This window comes from Bubalus bubalis, chromosome 18, assembly GCF_019923935.1.
Source record: "Bubalus bubalis isolate 160015118507 breed Murrah chromosome 18, NDDB_SH_1, whole genome shotgun sequence".
NCBI classification, from domain to species: domain Eukaryota; kingdom Metazoa; phylum Chordata; class Mammalia; order Artiodactyla; family Bovidae; genus Bubalus; species Bubalus bubalis.
Window position 1 is genome coordinate 34,755,944 of NC_059174.1, and position 19,923 is coordinate 34,775,866.

The 19,923-nt window shown below is 40.9% G+C and overlaps 1 protein-coding gene across 10 annotated transcripts in view; it reads left to right on the forward strand.

The window, feature by feature from the left end:
• Positions 1-16,671, forward strand: part of CTCF (CCCTC-binding factor) — a 45,683-nt gene extending 29,012 nt beyond the window's left edge. For 6 of the 10 annotated variants that reach the window (XM_044930670.2, XM_025268256.3, XM_025268259.3 and 3 more), the window contains 8 exons: positions 275-408; positions 2,664-2,784; positions 3,370-3,519; positions 8,996-9,156; positions 9,511-9,693; positions 10,517-10,652; positions 13,740-13,901; positions 15,103-16,671. In XM_044930670.2, coding sequence (XP_044786605.1) covers positions 275-408; positions 2,664-2,784; positions 3,370-3,519; positions 8,996-9,156; positions 9,511-9,693; positions 10,517-10,652; positions 13,740-13,901; positions 15,103-15,365 — 1,310 coding nt within the window. In that variant the 3' untranslated portion in view covers positions 15,366-16,671. 10 annotated transcript variants of the gene reach the window in all.
• The last annotated feature ends 3,252 nt before the right edge of the window (positions 16,672-19,923 follow it).

Genomic DNA, 19,923 nt, shown 5'->3' on the forward strand with positions numbered 1-19,923 from the left:
CAGAATATTCACAAAATAGGGATAAAAATGATTTTGTATTCAAAGACAGCAGACTCAAAATGGTAATTAAGAAAAACTAAACGTTTGGCATGTGTTTTTAATATTTTGAGATTGGTGTTATAAAGTCAGCTGGGCTTACCTGTAGCTTTTGGAGCTATTCTCAGGCATGGTCGGTGAGATACCCAGGGTCCAGCCTCATGCTGCAGTTGTGCCACACATTGAGCTCTGAAATTAACCATGTCCTTGTCTTTCTGTTATGTCCTCCTTTGTCCAGGTACTCGTCCTCACAAGTGCCCAGACTGTGATATGGCCTTTGTGACTAGTGGAGAATTGGTGCGGCATCGTCGTTACAAACACACCCATGAGAAGCCATTTAAGTGTTCCATGTGCGATTACGCCAGTGTAGAAGTAAGTTCGGTGTAGAAGTTCAGCTCCTTGTTGGTTCCTTGTTTTAAGAAGATCCTGACTCCTGTGTGAGGGTAGTTTATATCCTCATAATACAAGATAGAGCATCTTACTAGATTACTACCACTCCTCCTCCCCACCACTAGAAAGAAAAATTTGTAATGAGTGTGAAAGGTTTACCCATTAAAAAAAGAGTACTAATCCACATGTTATTAATGTTACAGGCAAATTCTACCAAACTGCAAAGAAACAAGTCACTATACCAAGAGTATTTTAAAAATGGAAGATTTTCTCACCATAATTATTTGAGGTTACCTTGTTACCAAAACCGGATTCAGTTCAGTTCAGTCGCTCAGTCATGTCCGACTCTTTGCGACCCCATGAATCGCAGCACGCCAGGCCTGCCTGTCCATCACCAACTCCCCGGAGTTCACTCAGACTCACGGCCATCGAGTCGGTGATGCCATCCAGCCATCTCATCTTCTGTCGTCCCCTTCTCCTCCTGCCCCCAGTCCCTCCCAGCATCAGAGTCTTTTCCAATGAGTCAACTCTTCACATGAGGTGGCCAAAGTATTGGAGTTTCAGCTTTAGCATCATTCCTTCCAAAGAACACCCAGGACTGATCTTCTTTAGAATGGACTGGTTGGATTAGGATACTTCTAAAAAGAAAACTGTATCTTTTTCTCACAGAAAAGCCAAAATTTTAAATAAATTAACAGACCAAATTTAGTAATAAAGTATTACTAAAATGTGATTATTAAATAGAAGATATCTAAAATGCAAGAGTAATTTAACATTAGGAAATTATTGGTGTGTACTACATTGAGAGATTAAAGAAAAACCACATGATCATTTCTGTAATTGAAAAACTATAAAATTTGATAGTTGATACTGTTTAAAGTTCTAGCAAGTCAAGTGTAGAAGAAAATGTCTTTTTTATGAGAAGTATCTACTGGCAGCCTATAGTAAACCCAGTCTAAGTAACTTTGGAACAAGATACCCATCACAGTTAGAATTTCAACATTGTATTTGAAATCCTAGATAATAGCATAAAATAAGTAATGAATTATAAATGGAAAGACAAAACTGTCTTTTCTTACAGACATATTTTCTTACATAGAAAATCTAAGAGTTGGCTGAAAAACCTAGAACATTTGAGTTCAGTCTAGTGGTCAGATCCAAGGTGAATACACAGGAATTAATGACTTATTTTATGCAATACCAATACTAGAAAACAGGTTCAAATTCTAACAGCAGTAAAAATGACCTGGGGGTAAACTGAACAGCAAAAAGCACCTAATACATATAAGAAGAAAATGTCTCAGAATTTTCCAAAGGACGTTAATAAATACACATGTCAAGTTGATTCTGAATTTCAACTGGAAGTGTATATATGAATGACTAAAAAATTTTTGAAAAGGGAATGAAGGGCTTTTGCTATTGGCTATTGTAAAACTATATGATAAATGAAGACAGTGTGATATTGGAGCCAGAAAAAAGAGTTGGCTGAAAAAGAATAGATCCTATGGTGTACAGGAATTTAATATGTGATAAGTCCTAGAACTGAACTGAACTATAGTCCTAGAAAGAGAATTATTCAATAATATTGTTGGAACCATTCTTTAGCCTTAGACAGTGTGTGAAATTTTTACTGTGTAGAAGTACAGGGGGATTTTAGTGTAAAAATTGGAACACTTTTTAAAATTTTCAAGTCAAATGTTAGTGAGTATTTGAAACCCTCCTTAGAGTCACTCTTTTGTTGAAAAGATACCCAATTGAAGATGAAAAGCATAAGTCCATAGGGAGGAAGGTGAGAGGCCGCTGGTGCCTGGCCTGTCTGGGAAGTGCTGTTGAAAGAAAGAGAGACTGAGGAGAATTAAAATGCACTTATAAGCTTGGATTCAAGTTTGTTAGCAACTTGATCCATCAAGAAGCATGAATTATTTTAAAACTATTCTGGAGAATTTTAAACATATAAAGAAGTAGATAGAATAGTGTATCACAACCCCATGGACCTATCACCTAGCCTAAACAGTTAATAGTAACTCATCTTGACTCATGCCCTATCCATTTTACTCTCGTCCTTAGATTATGATAGGGATTTTAGTGGCAACAGTTAAAGAGGAAGAAATACTGTCCTTTAGACTTTTTCTGTTACGAATTTCAGTTTCCAAAACCAAAGCTTTTGGGCTTGACCCACGGTGTTCATGTCATAACCTATGTTAATACAGGTTTAAGAGGTTTTGTTGCTTTTTCAGGTCAGCAAATTAAAACGTCACATTCGCTCTCACACTGGGGAGCGTCCTTTCCAGTGCAGCTTGTGCAGTTATGCCAGCAGGGACACATACAAGCTGAAAAGGCACATGCGAACCCATTCAGGTAGGACTTCTCCCTTGCTTGCATTAATGAACCACTTTTTAGTAGATCCCATGGCACCCTGGGAACCACCACATACCCTTATTAGTTACCCAAATGGAAACGGGCATGAGAATAGTATATAATTGACACATGTTCTCTGGCATACCTTCAGAATTCATTGCTCTGAATATATACCGGAGAATGGAAATTTTTTACTGTTAGAAGTCTGGGTAGATTACCTAACCCAGCTTGTCAGTTTTTCAAAGTACAGTCTTTTTCTAAAAAGAAAAACTTGCAGGTCCTCCCGCTATCATCCCATCTGCTCTCCTTCAAAGTTAAGTACTGCTGTAGAAACTACTTTTACTAACATGAAGGACTCTGTGGCAGAGCTGGGCAGAGCAGAGGTGGTGGCCACAGTTTGGGACTTCTTACTCATCTCTCAAGATAGGCCTGAGCCAGGCAGTGGGCCTGAGCCTCATCCTTCCTGAGTTAAGAACTGTAGATCATCTGTGGCTTGGCATATCTGCCACCTGGTAACCCTCCAATTAAATGGTAGTTATTTAGTCATTTCATCTAATTTGTTCATTCTGTATTTTTTCTTTGAAGGGGAAAAACCTTATGAATGTTATATTTGTCATGCACGGTTTACCCAAAGTGGTACCATGAAGATGCACATTTTACAGAAGCACACAGAAAATGTGGCCAAATTTCACTGTCCCCACTGTGACACTGTCATAGCCCGAAAAAGTGATCTGGGTAAGTCAGTTAACTAGTGGCAAATGAAAAATAAATTTTGACAACTCTATGAAGATAATGATCACAGGTTACTTCCTTTTCTGACTTTGTGAGTTTTGTGTGTTGTGAATGGCCTGCTATTTAATAAAAGTCATTGCTTATGCTATTTTTTTCTGTCTCTTCTTTCTCTTACTGAAGCTACACTACAAAATTTTTTCCTGACTATAGCTCATCTATAAATAAATGGCAGCTATAATGAGAGAAAAGTGTATTTTTAGTTAGTAGCCTTCATTGGTAATGTTAAAAGTCCCCAAATAGAGAAGTAACATAGTATGGTTCGAACTCAGGCCAGTCCACTTCAGTTTTGGGGGTTTTCCCCCCCAGAATATTTGTACTTTGTTTAGGTAATTAGACTGTTGTATTGATTTGGTGATAGCTGTAATTCTGTACATAACTAAGCTACAGTTAATATAAAGGCAGAGTTTAGTGGTAGAAATTTTAGGATAAGGTCACCTGAATTTATCCCTTTGTGTTTCTTATTTAAAATAGTTAAAAATACTGCCCCAGTCTGTTCTCTGTCCAAAATGCATTGCTCCCTACAAAATAATAATGCATTTAGATAAATTGTACCTTTCAGGTTGTCTTTATACTTTTATTTTACTTTTTTACTTAATTGATCTTCACAGCAACCATATGAAGTCATCAAAGCATATTTATTCGAGCTTTGTAGGTGATAACCAGGTGTCTTGACCAAAGTGATACAACACAGCTTATGAGTGGCAAAGCTGGACTTGAGTCTTCTGGAATCCTCTAGAGCTGTTTCTCACACTGGGGCGTGTATAAGTACCCAGCTCATATCAGGAGCATACCAAACCATATCATAAACCTGGACTGTCTTCCTGCAGCATTGGTTTTACTCAAAAGGTTTTGAGTAAAGTTATACAATTGAACTAGTATCTTAAAACATTTTTACATTAATATGACTATATTGAACAAACTGCAGACCAACATAAAACATTTTTAAGATGAAACTGTGAGCTTGAAGTAGAGTCCATTGGATTCCACATAAGATCCAGTGGGTCATGTGTCATCCTACTCTGGTGTAGAAAGGATTTTAGAAAAATTTAAGAAGTACTGTTCTCAGATAAACGAAAGAGTTTTACTGTTCTTACCATATAGAAACTAAAACCTAAACCAGTAATATCTCATGGCACCGTGTGAACTGTTAGGCCACTGTTTGGATTATTCAATTTTTTTAATTTATTCACTATCCTGATGCAAATGAAAACCTTGAGTGTTTTATACTTGCATGATAACCTCTTCAGTTCAGTTCAGTTCAGTTGCTCATTCGTGTCTGACTCTTTGCGACCCCATGAATCGCAGCACGCCAGGCTTCCCTGTCCATCACCATCTCCTGGAGTTCACTCAAACTCACGTCCATCGAGTCGGTGATGCCATCCAGCTATCTCATCCTCTGTTGTCCCCTTCTCCTCCTGCCCCCAATCCCTCCCAGCATCAGAGCCTTTTCCAATGAGTCAGCTCTTTGTATGACGTGGCCAAAGTATTGGAGTTTCAGCTTTAGCATCGTTCCTTCCAAAGAACACCCAGGGCTGATCTCCTTTAGAATGGACTGGTTGGATCTCCTTGCAGTCCAAGGGACTCTCAAGAGTCTGCTTCAACACCACAGTTCAAAAGCATCAATTCTTCGGCACTCAGCTTTCTTCACATCCATGCATGACCACTGGAAAAACCATAGCCTTGACTAGACGGACCTTTATTGGCAAAGTAATGTCTCTGCTTTTGAATATGCTATCTAGGTTGGTCATAACTTTCCTTTCAAGGAGTAAGCGTCTTTTAATTTCATGGCTGCAGTCACCATCTGCAGTGATTTTGGAGCCCAGAAAAATAAAGTCTGACACTGTTTCCACTGTTTCCCTATCTACTTGCCATGAAGTGATGGGACCGAATGCCATGATCTTCGTTTTCTGAATGTTGAGCTTTAAGCCAACTTTTTCACTCTCTTCTTTCACTTTCATCAAGAGGCTTTTTAGTTCCTCTTCACTTTCTGCCATAAGGGTGGTGTCATCTGCATATCTGAGGTTATTGATATTTCTCCCAGCAATCTTGATTCCAGCTTGTGCTTCTTCCAGCCCAGCGTTTCTCATGATATACTCTGCATGTAAGTTAAATAAGCAGGGTGACAATATACAGCCTTAACGTACTCCTTTTCCTATTTGGAACCAGTCTGTTGTTCCATGTCCAGTTCTAACTGTTGCTTCCTGCCCTGCATACAGGTTTCTCAAGAGGCAGGTCAGGTGGTCTGGTATTCCCATTGCTTTCAGAATTTTCCACAGTTTATTGTGATCCACACAGTCAAAGGCTTTGGCATAGTCAATAAAGCAGAAATAGATGTTTTTCTGGAACTCTCGCTTTTTCCATGATCCAGCGGATGTTGGCAATTTGATCTCTGGTTCCTCTGCCTTTTCTAAAATCAGCTTGAACATCTGGAAGTTCACGGTTCACATATTGCTGAAGCCTGGCTTGGAGAATTTTGAGCATTACTTTACTAGCATGTGAGATGAGTGCAATTGTGCGATAGTTTGAGCATTCTTTGGCATTGCCTTTCTTTGGGATTGGAATGAAAACTGACCTTTTCCAGTCCTGTGGCCACTGCTGAGCTTTCCGAATTTGCTGGCACATTGAGTGCAGCACTTTGACAGCATCATCTTTCAGGATTTGAAATAGCTTAACTGGAATTCCATCACCTCCACTAGCTTTGTTCATAGTGATGGTTTCTAAGGCCCACTTGACTTCACATTCCAGGATGTCTGGCTCTAGGTGAGTGATATATCATCGTGATTATCTTGATCATGAAGATCTTTTTTGTACAGTTCTTCTGTGTATTCTTGCCACCTCTTCTTAATATCTTCTGCTTCTGTTAAGTCCATACCATTTCTGTCCTTTATTGAGCCCATCTTTGCATGAAATGTTCTTGGTATCTCTAATTTTTCTTGAAGAGATCTCTAGTCTTTCCCATTCTACTGTTTTCCACTATTTCTTTGCATTGATTGCTGAGGAAGGCTTTCTTATCTCTTCTTGCTATTCTTTGGAACTCTGCATTCAGATGCTTATCTTTCCTTTTCTCCTTTGCTTTTCGCTTCTCTTCTTTTCACAGCTATTTGTAAGGCCTCTCCAGACAGCCATTTTGCTTTTTTACATTTCTTTTCCATGGGGTGGTCTTGATCCCTGTCTCCTGTACTATGTCCCAAACCTCTGTCCATAATTCATCAGGCATTCTATCAGATCTAGTCCCTTAAATCTATTTCTCACTTCCACTTATAATCATAAGGGATTTGATTTAGGTCATACCTGAATGGACTAGTGGTTTTCCCTACTTTCTTCAGTGGCAATAAGGAGCTCATGATCTGAACCACAGTCAGCTCCCGGTCTTGTTTTTGCTGACTCTTTAGAGCTTCTCCATCTTTGGCTGCAAAGAATATAATCAGTCTGATTTCAGTGTTGACCATCTGGTGATGTCCATATGTAGAGTCTTCTCTTGTGTTGTTGGAAGAAGGTGTTTGCTATGACCAGTGTGTTCTCTTGGCAAAATTCTATTAGCCTTTGCCATGCTTCATTCTGTACTCCAAGGCCAAATTTGCCTGTTACTCCAGGTGTTGCTTGACTTCCTACTTTTGCATTCCAGTCCCCTATAATGAAAAGGACATCTTTTTTGGGTGTTAGTTCTAAAAGGTCTTGTAGGTCTTCATAGAACCATTCAACTTCAGCTTCTTCAGCGTTACTGGTTGGGGCATAGACTTGGATTACTGTGATATTGAATAGTTTGCCTTGGAAACAAACAGAAATCATTCTGTTCATTCTGTTACAAGCCGCCCACGCTTGTAATGATAGCCTCTTAGGCCTTACATAGTGAACTCTTTATGAGGTAGTTAAGGAGCTGTCAAATAATAGTTATCTGCCCAAACCATTCCCAGACAAGTTTGTGTTCCCTCTTTAAAGCAGGTCTGATTTCACATTAATGTGCAATAATTAAGATTCATCACCTTGGGACACAGGAAGGCATGGGCTTTGGAGGCAGACCTACCAGATCAAGATTCACCTCCAAATACTTACTGTTCTAATAAGGTTTTTTTTTGTTTTTTGTTTTAACTGATAATATAGGAATAATTCCAACTTTACAGAATTTTTATTGTAAATATTTAATAAAAACATAAGAAAGTCTTTGACATTGACTGTTAGGTCTCTCTATCTGAGGAGCAGAAGTTGAGTCTAAGAATTATTTGAAATGATATATTTATGTATAAAAAGTCTTCATATAGTGAACATGTATAGGGAGTAAAAAAATATGCCATCCCTTTCTCTTACCTATTTCCATTCCCCAGAATTGGCCCTCTTTAAGTTTGATGTGAGGCTTCCCTTGTGGCTCAGTGGTAAAGAATCCACCTGCCAATGCCTAGAGGAGGAAATGGCAACCCACTCCAGTATTCTTGCCTGGGAAATACCATGGACAGAAGTGCCTGGTGGCTGTAGTCCATGGGGTCGCAAAGAAGTCACTATTTAGCAACTAAACAACAACAAAAGTTGGAAGTGATAGCACCTTGATTGAGCCGTAAATTCTTGACCCTAAACGCAGCTGGCTCCTCAGTTTCCAACTGTTTGTCCTCATCAGCTGTGTCCCGTTCATTCCACAGATTCTTGAGCACCTGCTATGTGGGAAGTCCTATGACAGTAGGGTAAATCATTTTAAACCTCTAATCTTCCTTCCCTTTTCTCTTTGCCTCCTTGGTCTCAGTATGTAACCTCTTTTCTTACTTTAGATACACAGAAAATGCAGCATATTGAAACTTCAAATTTCCTCTTTCCAGATGTGTAACTTACCTGCATTCATCCTCTTTCCCCGTCGGCTTCTAGAGACCTTGTGTCACTCTTCGTGTCTGTGTCCTGTCCCTTTGCCCTGATCCCATTCTCCTGTGTCCTCGCAGCCTTTACATGATCAAGTATTGCCTCTTTACCTTCATTTTCAAGTTCTCCTTAATCTTTCCCCTCAACTCTAAATGTCCTTGCCCCCTTGCAGACACACAGCTCAGGCTTCAGCCCTGTTCCACTTACTCCTTGTCTCAGTAAGTGGCTCCACCATCTGCTCAGTTTTCCAAGCCAGGAACCTGGAGGTCATTCCTGATACCCACCTTTCTCTTCCTCACTCTGGTCAGTCACTAAGTCCTGTTGATTCAGCTTCTTAGGTCTCTCGTCAGTTCCCCTTCCCTCCATACCCACTGCCGTCTCCAAACCACCACCTTCCCTCACCTGTTGAGTTTTAACGTCTCAACTGGTCTCTCCATATCTGTTTTTACTCCTTTTTTTCCATTTTCCGTATAGCAGCCAGAGTAACTATATTCAGAAGCAGAAAGAAATGTGTTCTTAACTCTTTGAGATGTTTGTGTTTTCACAAGTTGGCCTGGGCTTTGTGTTTTGCTTTTAGGTGTCCACTTGCGAAAGCAGCATTCCTACATTGAGCAGGGCAAGAAATGCCGGTACTGCGATGCTGTGTTTCATGAACGCTATGCCCTCATCCAGCACCAGAAGTCACACAAGAACGAGAAGCGCTTTAAGTGTGATCAGTGTGATTACGCTTGTAGACAGGTAGGAACCTTCATAGTTAGAAAACGATTGATGCCTCATCAGTGTTGGGTTTTATCAGAGGGTTTTTATATATACCTTATATGAAATTAAGTCCAGGACTTGAGAGAAGGGAAGAATTTGGTACTGGGGCCTGATGCTTGGGAGTGATCTACAGAAGCAGCAGAAGTGAGTGTATCTGCTAGGATTTGGGGAAGCAGTTTTGTACCCCGATCAGCTTTACATTATCCTCTCAGCAAGCGGTTCTGGGCCTGGACCCTTGGAAGAGAAAGGTCTTTAGAGTTACGCGTGCAGGTGGTGGGGGATAGCAGCCCTAAGACAGGATCTGAGACTTTCCTTCACCTCGTTCTCTTGCAGGAGAGGCACATGATCATGCACAAGCGCACCCACACTGGGGAGAAGCCTTATGCCTGCAGCCACTGCGACAAGACCTTCCGTCAGAAACAGCTCCTTGACATGCACTTCAAACGCTATCATGACCCCAACTTTGTCCCTGCGGCCTTTGTCTGTTCTAAGTGTGGGAAAACATTTACACGTCGGGTAAGAGTCAGAACTTGACTTCCTCCCTTACAGTTCTTGATACCATCCATGTTCTTGATCTTCTGTTGCAAAGCAGGGCAGTTTTCTCCACTGAGATTATAGAGATAAACTATCATTTGGAAAGGGTCAGTCATTTCCACCCCACCACATCACACATGTCCATGTGTGAACCTTTCCACTGATGGGGAACTCAGTATTTTTAACAGGTCTGTCTTCACTTGCTGCTGCTGCCAAGTCGCTTCAGTCATGTCCGACTCTGTGCGACCCCATGGACTGCAGCCTACCAGGCTTCTCTGTCCATGGGATTCTCCAGGCAAGAACACTGGAGTGGGTTGCCATTTCCTTCTCCAATGCATGAAAGTGGAAAGTGAAAGTGAAGTCACTCAGTCGTGTCTGACTCTTAGCGATCCCATGGACTGCAGCCCACCAGGCTCCTCCATCCATGGGATTTTCCAGGCAACAGTACTGGAGTGGGGTGCCATTGCCTTCTCCCCTGCCTTCACTTAGGGTCATGTTAGTCAGGTCTGCACAGGACAGGGAGCTCGGTCTGATTCTCCCCTGCTCAGAGGACCTAACCCCATCTTCTGAGCAGCTCTCCTCTCCCACCCACCCTTTTCTCTCTCTCTCCACCCACCCCAGATGGAGACCATTTTCCCTGAAAAGGAAGAGTATGTTGAGGACACATTTAGCAGACACGAGAACATTGAGACTTAATATGGATAACCACCGCCCAGTTGTTTTTTTAATTAAACTAAAAGAGAACTTCCAATTTTAATCTTACCTTTTTTAGTAATGTGAACGAGAATTTTGTTCCTTTTGTTAGAATACTATGGCAAGACATGCGGATAATTGTGCTGGTCCAGATGGTGTAGAAGGGGAAAATGGAGGAGAAACGAAGAAGAGTAAACGTGGAAGAAAGAGAAAGATGCGTTCTAAAAAGGAGGACTCCTCTGACAGTGGTAAGTGACTTTTGTTTCTTGAGTTAGTTAAAAGGGGCAGGTTTTGGTGCAGAGTTTACAGTGTATTTATGTAAGGACGTGCTGGAATACAGAGATAGGCCACTCTCTCGTGCTTCCTTTAAACCTCTAATCTTCCTGATGTGTGTATATATTTACAACAGCAGTTAGCTTATTCCCAGAGCAAGTTTTTTTTTTTCCTTATGGTGTTCCATTGCTTGATAAGATATGTTATTATCAGTTAAAGCTGAAGCAAAATTAATATCTTTATACTCAGTTTACTCAGATTAGTGATATTCTAAGGCCAGCAGAGTTTCTTTTCTATGTTCATAGCTTTTACATTTAGGAAGCTGGTCTAGATTTGAGCAGTGAATCTAATGGACATGAAGAAGGTTGCTTAAGCATCCTGACCAACTTCTGGTTTGACTGCCTGTGTCAGCCTAGCCTTGAGATGTGTTGATCAAATCCATGAAGGTCAGCCTTTCTCTTCCTACCTTAATCTCCCCATTTATAATTTAAAACTTTGCCAATTTTCCTAACATTGATGTTCTTTGGGGTGTTAGTCATGAAATCCAGGCAGAAGGTATATGTGTTGAGGCGCTAAACTCATGCAGTGGGGTGGAGAGCAAGAGTGTTGGTAATGTAGGAGTCACATTTGATGAGACAAACTCATTCCAAAGTGTGAGGTTTTATAATGTGGATGCTTGGGTTACTGGCACCTAGTTGAGAAGGCCCATCCATGGCTTCAGTGTTTGAGACTTGTGGAAAAGGGTGCAGAGGAGTTCTGTTTTGGGGAAGGTGCGTACAGATGATGCCTGATGGATTTCTGAGAAGCTCTAAGTTTGTCTTCCATGTTGCTTTGTCAGAAATAGTGGGAAAGGAAAGGAAATTTCTGAAAACTGAATATATGTATCACTTTATTGGTTTTATTATAAAAGTTGTTCGTGAAAATACTAGGTCTTTTATATTTAAATATATAAGAAAGTCCCTTTTGGTTTTTTATCTTAATAAAGCCTTCACTTTTCTATTCAGAACTTTTTATGGGGGAATATTCATCTAAGCATAAGAGTAATTTAATTTTTGCTGCCTTCTCTAGTGGAAAATCTTGGGTTTTAAGTGAATGCCTCCTTTAAAATGTCACTTTGCTTAATTTTCTTTTTTCACTTTGTTTAATTTTTTGTTGTTGTTGTTTAATTTTTATAAAAGCACATCACACTCTACTGAGAATCATTGTGGAATCCCTTTGGTAAAGAAATTGAGTGGACTGTTGGAGGTGCCAAGTAATGTCAGTGGGCCTCAAGAACCAGCAGAGATGCCCAGATAAACTTGAGCTTCAGGACACCTGCAGTAGCTCTTGGCTGCCGAACCTTCTCCAGCCACAGACATGCCTTTTTTCTCATGGCACTGCCATGGTCACTTCTGTGGTTCATCTCCCAGCTAGACCAGCTCCACTCTCCTAATTGTACTTTTACCAGAATCAGCTGCACAGTTTAATGAGAGTTCCTAATAGGTTTCTATGGTTCCTCCTTTCGTCTTCTGCACTGGAGAAGACAGAAGGAGGAGTTGCACGGCTTTGTTTGGGGCCTGTTGTCTCTTTATCCCAGAATGTTTGGACTGGTGACGGCCAGAATCATATATGTTCCCTCCCAGAAGTTCTGCCTGTTGGTCATCGAGAGAAATTGACCACCAGAGTCTAATACTATTTTCAAGGCTTTTAACCAAAATCTCTCCAATCCAGTAAGCTTTTGACCCTATTAACTTTGTGTGCTTCTCCCCCTGCCCCCTGCTTAGTTCTGACTGAATTTGTTTAGCTTTCTAGGCGTTGGGCCAACTTAGGCAATAGGGGACTTGAATAAGTTCAGCAGGGAAGCATGTCGTTCTTGACACGCTGCCACGTACCAGTACGTTCCCCACATTTTCACTTAGGATTTCAGTCACTTGACAAGGCTTTTTGTCCTGATGATCAGGCATTTACCCACAGATTTCTAAATTTAAACATTTGGTGTGAGCAAAAGAGAATGTGCTTGTAACCTGTGCTTCTTGGAGGAAGGCAGGCAGGATATCTTTTGTGCCATGGCAGTGGGGGAGGGGTAGCAAGAGCTCTTCAGTTGCCTACAGGTGTGGGCAGCAGAACACCCCTAAACTGTGGTTAGTTGTGCCTTATAAATCACTTTAGTTTCTCCGTTTCTATAAAATGAGGGTAATACCTCTTACTTAATGAAGCCTATATGGAATAATGGAGAATTTTTATAAACTCTGATGTCTAGTGTAAAAAGCATCTGTGATGATGTGGTAGAATGTAAGTTGCAGAGCACAATTACAGGCGTTATCTCTTTGTGATCCTTGAGAGTGCTTTAGAGATTACACAAGGAAACTGAGGTTCAGTGTGGTTATCATCCCAGGTCACACACTTAGGAGATCTGAGACTCAAAACTGTATTATCAGGCTCTTCATCAGTGTTCTTTCTACAATAGTTCCCTCTCCTTTTACGTGGTAATTGCTTTAGGGAGAAGGTAAGGGAGTTAGGAGGACCTACTAGGTTTGGGGCAGCTGGGAATTAAATTCCAAAATTTGACCTCAACACTTTTCCTAGTAAATGGGGACTCACGGTGCTTCAAGAACTTTATACACACAAACACACACACATCTTCCACCACTCTTCAGGGGTCCATCTCAGGCTTTGTGTCCTGTTTTATCTGTGTATAGTAGGTAGAGGGAACATTTGTTTCATTTTCAGCTTAAAACACCACTTGGCGGGGACGTTTATATAACTGGCGTAAGCTGGAGTTGCCTTTAAGAATTTGAAGCTCAATATTTTGATATCTAAAGCCAAAAGAATATCCAGTCCACATAAAATATGAATAATGGTATCCAAGTTGATTTGCTTATTAACTTAGCATTAATATGAGCTTACTTTGTTTAGTGCTGAAAACAAAAATTCCAGTGAAATGGAATTTTTAAATGGGCTGTTAACGATGAAAATAAATATTTAACTAGACTTCACAGGATACATGATTATTTGTGTGTTGCTTTTCCTTCCACCACTCGTCTCCTTGCCCCACCACCTCTTCTTCCTGATTTCATGAGAAGAAAATGCTGAGCCAGACTTGGATGACAATGAGGATGAGGAGGAGCCTGCTGTGGAGATTGAACCCGAGCCAGAGCCCCAGCCAGTGACCCCAGCCCCACCACCTGCCAAGAAACGGAGAGGACGCCCCCCTGGCAGAACCAACCAGCCCAAACAGACCCAGCGTAAGTTGCTTGTCTCAGCTCAGTAGGCTGGCGTCCTCTCCCAACATGTGGGGAAGCCAGACGGGTCCTTTTTCTTTGGGTAGATGGGAGCTGAGCCATGAGAACAAGTTAAGGTCACGCTGGGAACAAATTCTCAGGAAGCGATTTTTTAGTTTTTTATTGGGGAACATCTGAGAAAGTCTCTAGAGGACTGTTAAGTTTCAGCAAGATAAAGTCCAGAGTTGAAGGGTGCTTTCTATGAGATGGGTACTGTCAGTGTGGGAGGGTTTTACAAAACAGAGTCTTACCTGGCAAAACTGACATGGTAATGAATGTAATGTATAAGAGCCCTTAAAGGATGGAGGAATAAAGGGATTTCCATGATGACAGTGTCCCTCCTAAGAAACCCAGACCCATGGATTCTGTTGCTGGCTTCCTGATTTATGAGAGGACATTGGGGAGCAGTCCTGTACTAGACATGGCCCTTGTAATTGCAGGCTCTTTGGAGTCTCAGGTCTCTGTTCTATTCATGAATCTCCTAAAAGCTGGCAGTTCTCTTTCTTTCTTCAACAAATGCAGCGTTTCATCTGTTTTTTTTTAGTATGTTCCTTGAGCCCCATGTTGAAATGTCTTGTTACAGTGGGGTGGTTGGGGAACTACTTGACCTACAAAGATTTGAGTGAACCAACTGGTGGTAGGACCCTCGGTGTTGGACAGCTTCAGACGCAAAGATATCAGGTTCTGGAACTTCTCTGGAGGTTCAGTGGCTAAGACTGCACTCCCAATGCAGGGGGCCCCAGGTTCGATCCCTGATAAGGGAACTAGATCCTGCAGGCCACAACTAAGCTCGTGTGCTGCAACTAAGACCTGGCACAGATAAGTTTGTTAAAATGTCAGGTTCTTTTGCTGTAGGTGGGTCATCTCTAAAACAGACCTGCCTACATCCTGCACTCTGAAGTATTCCTTGTCTTGTACTGTCTGCATTTTTTGCCTGTGTCACACTGACTATTGTGAAGCCCTAATTTATGAGATAAAGGAAAACTTAAGATTTTTAATACATGATTTGGGAGGCATATGAAGAGGAATGTCAGTGCTTTGTTTTTTGGTATTATCTAGAGTATTTGGGGTTTGTGTATGGCCACATTATAGGTTATTAAGCCTTTTTTATTGATGTTCTCTATATTGAAACTGAGGCTTTCCTGTGTTGCTCACTTTCATTTAGTGTCAAGTCTGAAAAGACCCTTGCAATTCTTGGGGGCTTTAATGGAGCATTTGTTTTCTTCGTGCTCTTCTTTGCCAGCAACAGCCATCATTCAGGTCGAAGACCAGAATACAGGTGCAATTGAGAACATTATAGTTGAAGTCAAAAAAGAGCCAGACGCAGAGCCTGCGGAGGGGGAGGAAGAGGAGGCCCAGCCAGCTGCCACAGATGCCCCCAACGGAGACCTCACGCCTGAGATGATCCTCAGCATGATGGACCGGTGATGGCGGGGCCTTGCTCCTTGCCAGGACTGCTCTGGGCTGTGTTTAAACGGCCTGCATCTTAATTTTCTCCCTTCTTTCTTCTTTTGGCTTTGGGAAAAGCATCATTTTACCAAACATACTGAGAACTAAAACTTCAAGGATGATGTTAGAAAATGTGATTTAACTAGAACTTGCTGTTTGATGTTAGCAAATCATGGAATGTTCTGAGTCCCTGAGGGTTTACTGTGAAGTGCTGAGGACAGTGTTCACGCCTCCCTGGTTTTCTTAGCTGGAAACAGAGACATTGAACCCTCTCTCTTGCAATGGTAAACCACTCCAGAAACCACCACCGGGTTTCCCAGAGTTCTTATGGTCTTCTTCCCAGGAGAGTTTTTAATTGTAAATGCAGACTTGGGAAGGACTTAGACTTTTAAACTGGTTTTTGCTTTTGCTTTTCCCTGACTCCCTTTGCTTGGAGTCAGCTGCACACCAGTAGTATGGCATGCTACGATTGGTTTCTGTCCTGAAGACTTTGCCTCTTTCTTGGCAAAGTTTCTGGTATGGTCAAGCTTGTAAATAACTTTTTTTACATTTTAATCTTTTCCATTAATTACGAGGTTGAAAAGAAGTACAGTGTAAGAAAACCCAGCATTTTAATTACTTGCAAATTAAGTTACTACAGACGGTAGTTTGTAAACGTTGACGAGGAATTGGATCACAATCATGTTGCAGAACGGCACCGAGACTGCTGCCCGCTCGTGATGGACACCCACATGGAACATCATGATTCCAACCCATGGAGCCAGCATTTGAACCTTGTACAATTAACTTTCGGTTATGATTTCCCATCTACATTTTCTTTGCTTTGTTCGTAGCTGAGTTTCATGTTTTATAAATCCTCTGTTGAAGCAGAAGGGTGATTATGAGTGGGTCACAGCAGCTCTTAAAAGCTGGGCCAGGAAATTTCACTAGGTCAGTAATTTAAACTTCGGATCTTCAAAAAAATAATAATGTGAAGCAAAACCAACTCAAAGTGATTCTTGCACATGAACTGTCACATGTTTAAAAATGTGTTTTTTAGAGAGCCTCAGTCTTGCTGATTTCAAACACTTTTTTCTTCTGTGTATTGCTTTTAAGAGAGCCATCAGTTAGCTATCAGACTCTAGGTTGATGCATTTTGTACTTAGCTGTACTGTGTGATATTTTTCATTATTTTAGGACGCCAACATGAGACCTGTAATAAACTATGTAATGGGGTTGAAAGCTGGGGAGGAGGATCTACTGCTGTACAGCTAATAAATCATAACGGATTAACAAGTGCTCCGAACACCCTCACTCGTGTGATTCCTGCCTAACCAAGGGCCCAGAGAGGTCTGTGTGCATAACCTCAGACAGCGCAGGCCTGTTTCAGAAGCAAGCTGTGCTTCCAGGATGACCACTTCTATCTAGCAGATGGGCGATGATCTTGGCAAGTGATGGAATATTGAGGGCATCCTGCTACAAGTTTTTAATGCCCCAAAAGTATATGAGTATAGATGTGAGTCTATATAGCTGCCAGCCCCCATGATCCACGTAAAGAGTGGATTCCCTGTGGTAGAGCAGGTGGACCATAGAGCTTAAAGAAAAAGGGGCCAATGGGAAGCTCTGGCCTCATGATCTCAGGTGGTAAAGTGGATAAGAATCTGCCTGCCAATTCAGGGGACATGAGTTCGATCCCTGGTCCAGGAAGATTCCACATGCCGCATGGCAGCTAAGCCTGGCACCACAGCTACTAAAGGCCATGCACCTAGAGCCTGTACTCCACAAAAAAGAAGCCATTGCAATGAGAAGCCTGTGAACCCCACTCAACCACAACTAGAGAATGCATTCATATAGCAACAAAGACCCAGCAGAACCCAAATGTAAAAAGATTAATAGTAACTTTAAAAAATTGGCTCACGGAGGACCGGGATCAATGCATCAAGCTTTGCTAAATGCAGGGGAACAGAAAGAAACTGGGCCCTAGAGAAGTTCTCTCGTCTGCCCTAGAGAAGTTTACTTGAAAGGGGGTACCAATGTGCCACTACCAGACTGTGGGGAGAGACACCTAGAGAACATAGCTCCCTGTTAGCACCTGGGGAGCAGGATGGGAAGGGAATGCATTAGGAAGTTTCTGTATTGGTGAATTACCATCTTGCTGTTGTCCATTTCTGGGCAGATTGCTCTGGCAGACCCATTTTAGGTGAAAGCTTTGGCCACACATTACAGGGTTTTTTGGTTACTGAAGTATAGTTGATTTATAATGTTGTATTACTTACTGCTGTCCAGCAGTGTGATTCAGTTATATATACATTCTTTTTTTTTAAATACTCCTTTCCATTTTGGTTTATCATAGACTATTGAATATAGTTCTCTGTGCCATACAGTAGGACCTTTTTTTTTTAATCCATTCTATATATAAAAGCTCAACATCTGCTAATCTCAGCCTCCCTCTCTGTCCTTCCCTCTTGGTAACCGCCAGTCTGTTCTCCATGTCTGTGATTCATAGATAACTTCATTTGTATCATATTTGAGATTCCACATATAAGTGATATCATATGGTATTTGTCTTTTTCTGATTTACTTCACTTAACATAATAATCTCTAGTTGCATCCATGTTGCTGCAAGTAGCACTTACCATTCTTTTTTGTGGCTGAGTAGTATTCCATTGTGTATATGTACCACGTCTTTATCTGTTGATGGACATCTAGGTGGCTTCCATGTCTTGGCAATTGTGAATAGTGCAGGTATGAACACAGAGTGTGTGTATGTGTTTAAATTATAATTTTGCCCAGATATGTGAGCAGGAGTGGGATTGCTGGATCAAATTTTTTTTATGATGGCCATTCAGACTGTTAAGAAGTGGTACCTCACTGTAGTTTTGATTTGCATTTCTCTAATAATTAGTGATGTTGAATATCATGTGCATATTGGCCATCTGTGTTTCTTTGGAGGAATGACTTAAGTCTTCTGCCCATTTTTGGGTTGGATTGTTTAATTTTTAATTGTTGAGTTGTATGAACTCTTCATATATTTAGGAGATTAAGCCCTTGTCAGTTGCATTATTTGCAAATATTTTTTCCATTCCATATGTTGTCTCTTAGATTTTATATGGTTTTCCTTTCCTATGCAAAAGCTTGTAAGTTTGATAAGGTCCCATTTATTTAGTTTTGTTTTTATTTCTATTGCTTTGGGACACTGACTTAAAACATTGGTACGATTTATGACAGAGAATGTTTTGTCTGTGTTTTCTAGGAGTTTTATGGTGTCTTGTTCTGTTCTAAGTCTTTAAGCCATTTGTGTTTATTTTTGCGCATGGTGAGAGGGTGTTTTCTAACTTCATTGATTTACATGCATCTGTGCAACTTCCCCAGCACCACTTGCTGTAGACACTTTTTCTCATGGCATATTCTTGCCTCCTTTGTCAAAGATTAATCGACTGTAGGTGTGGGCTTATTTCTGGGCTGTCTCCTCTGTTCCATTGATGCTTGTGTCTGTTTCTGTGCCAGTTTTGATTACTGTAGCTTACAGTCTGTATCAAGTCTAGGAGGGTTATGCCTCCTGCTTTGTTTTTCTTTAGGACTGCTTTGGCAATCCTGGGTCTTTATGGTTCATATGAATTTTAGGGTTCTGTGTCCTAGTTCTATGAAAAATGTCATGGGTAGTTTGATAGGGATTGCATTACAACTGTAGATTGCTTTGGGTGGTTTGGATATTTTGACACCATTACCTTTTCTAATCCAAGAGCAGGGGATATCTATTTCCTTGAATTATCTTCAATTTTCTTTATTAATGTTTTATATAGTTCTCATCATATTTAAGTCTTTCACTTCCTTGGTGAAGTTTATTCCTAAGTGTGTTGTTTTTGGGGGTTATGATTTTAAGAGGTATTGATTTTTGTACATATCCTTTCTGATGTTTCATTGTTGGTGTAAAGAAATTAACAGCCAATTTCTCTGTAATCTTGTATCCTGCTGCCTTGCTGAATTCATTTATCAGTTCTAGTAGCTTTTGTGTGGAGTCTTTAAGGTTTTCTATATATAGTATTATTTCATCTGCATATAATGATAATTCTACCTCTTCCTTCCAATTTGGATACCTTTTATTTTTCTTGTCTGGTTACTGTGGCTGGGACTTCCAATGCTCTGTTGAAGAGAAGAGGTGAAAGTGGGCATTGTTGTCTTATTCCAGGTTTTCATGGGAAGGCTTGTAGCTTTTCACCATTGAATATTATATTGGCTGTGGGTTTGTCATAAATAGCTTTTATTATCTTAAGGTAATTATAGGGTCCTTTTCTTTTTTTGGCCACACCCCATGGCATGAGGCACTTCCCTGACCAGGGACCAAAGCCGTTGTCCCCCTGCATTGGAAGCATGGAATCTTAACCACTGGACCACTAAGGAAGTCCAGGGGGTTTTAAGCAGAATTTGAACTTACCAGTTTTCAGTGAAAAGTAAGTACAGAAGACTAGATGTGTGAAGTCTTTGGCTGGTTGGTAGTGTTCATGCAGTGGGATCTCCCAGGAAAATTGGTATCATCTGGGACTATGAACCAGGCAGT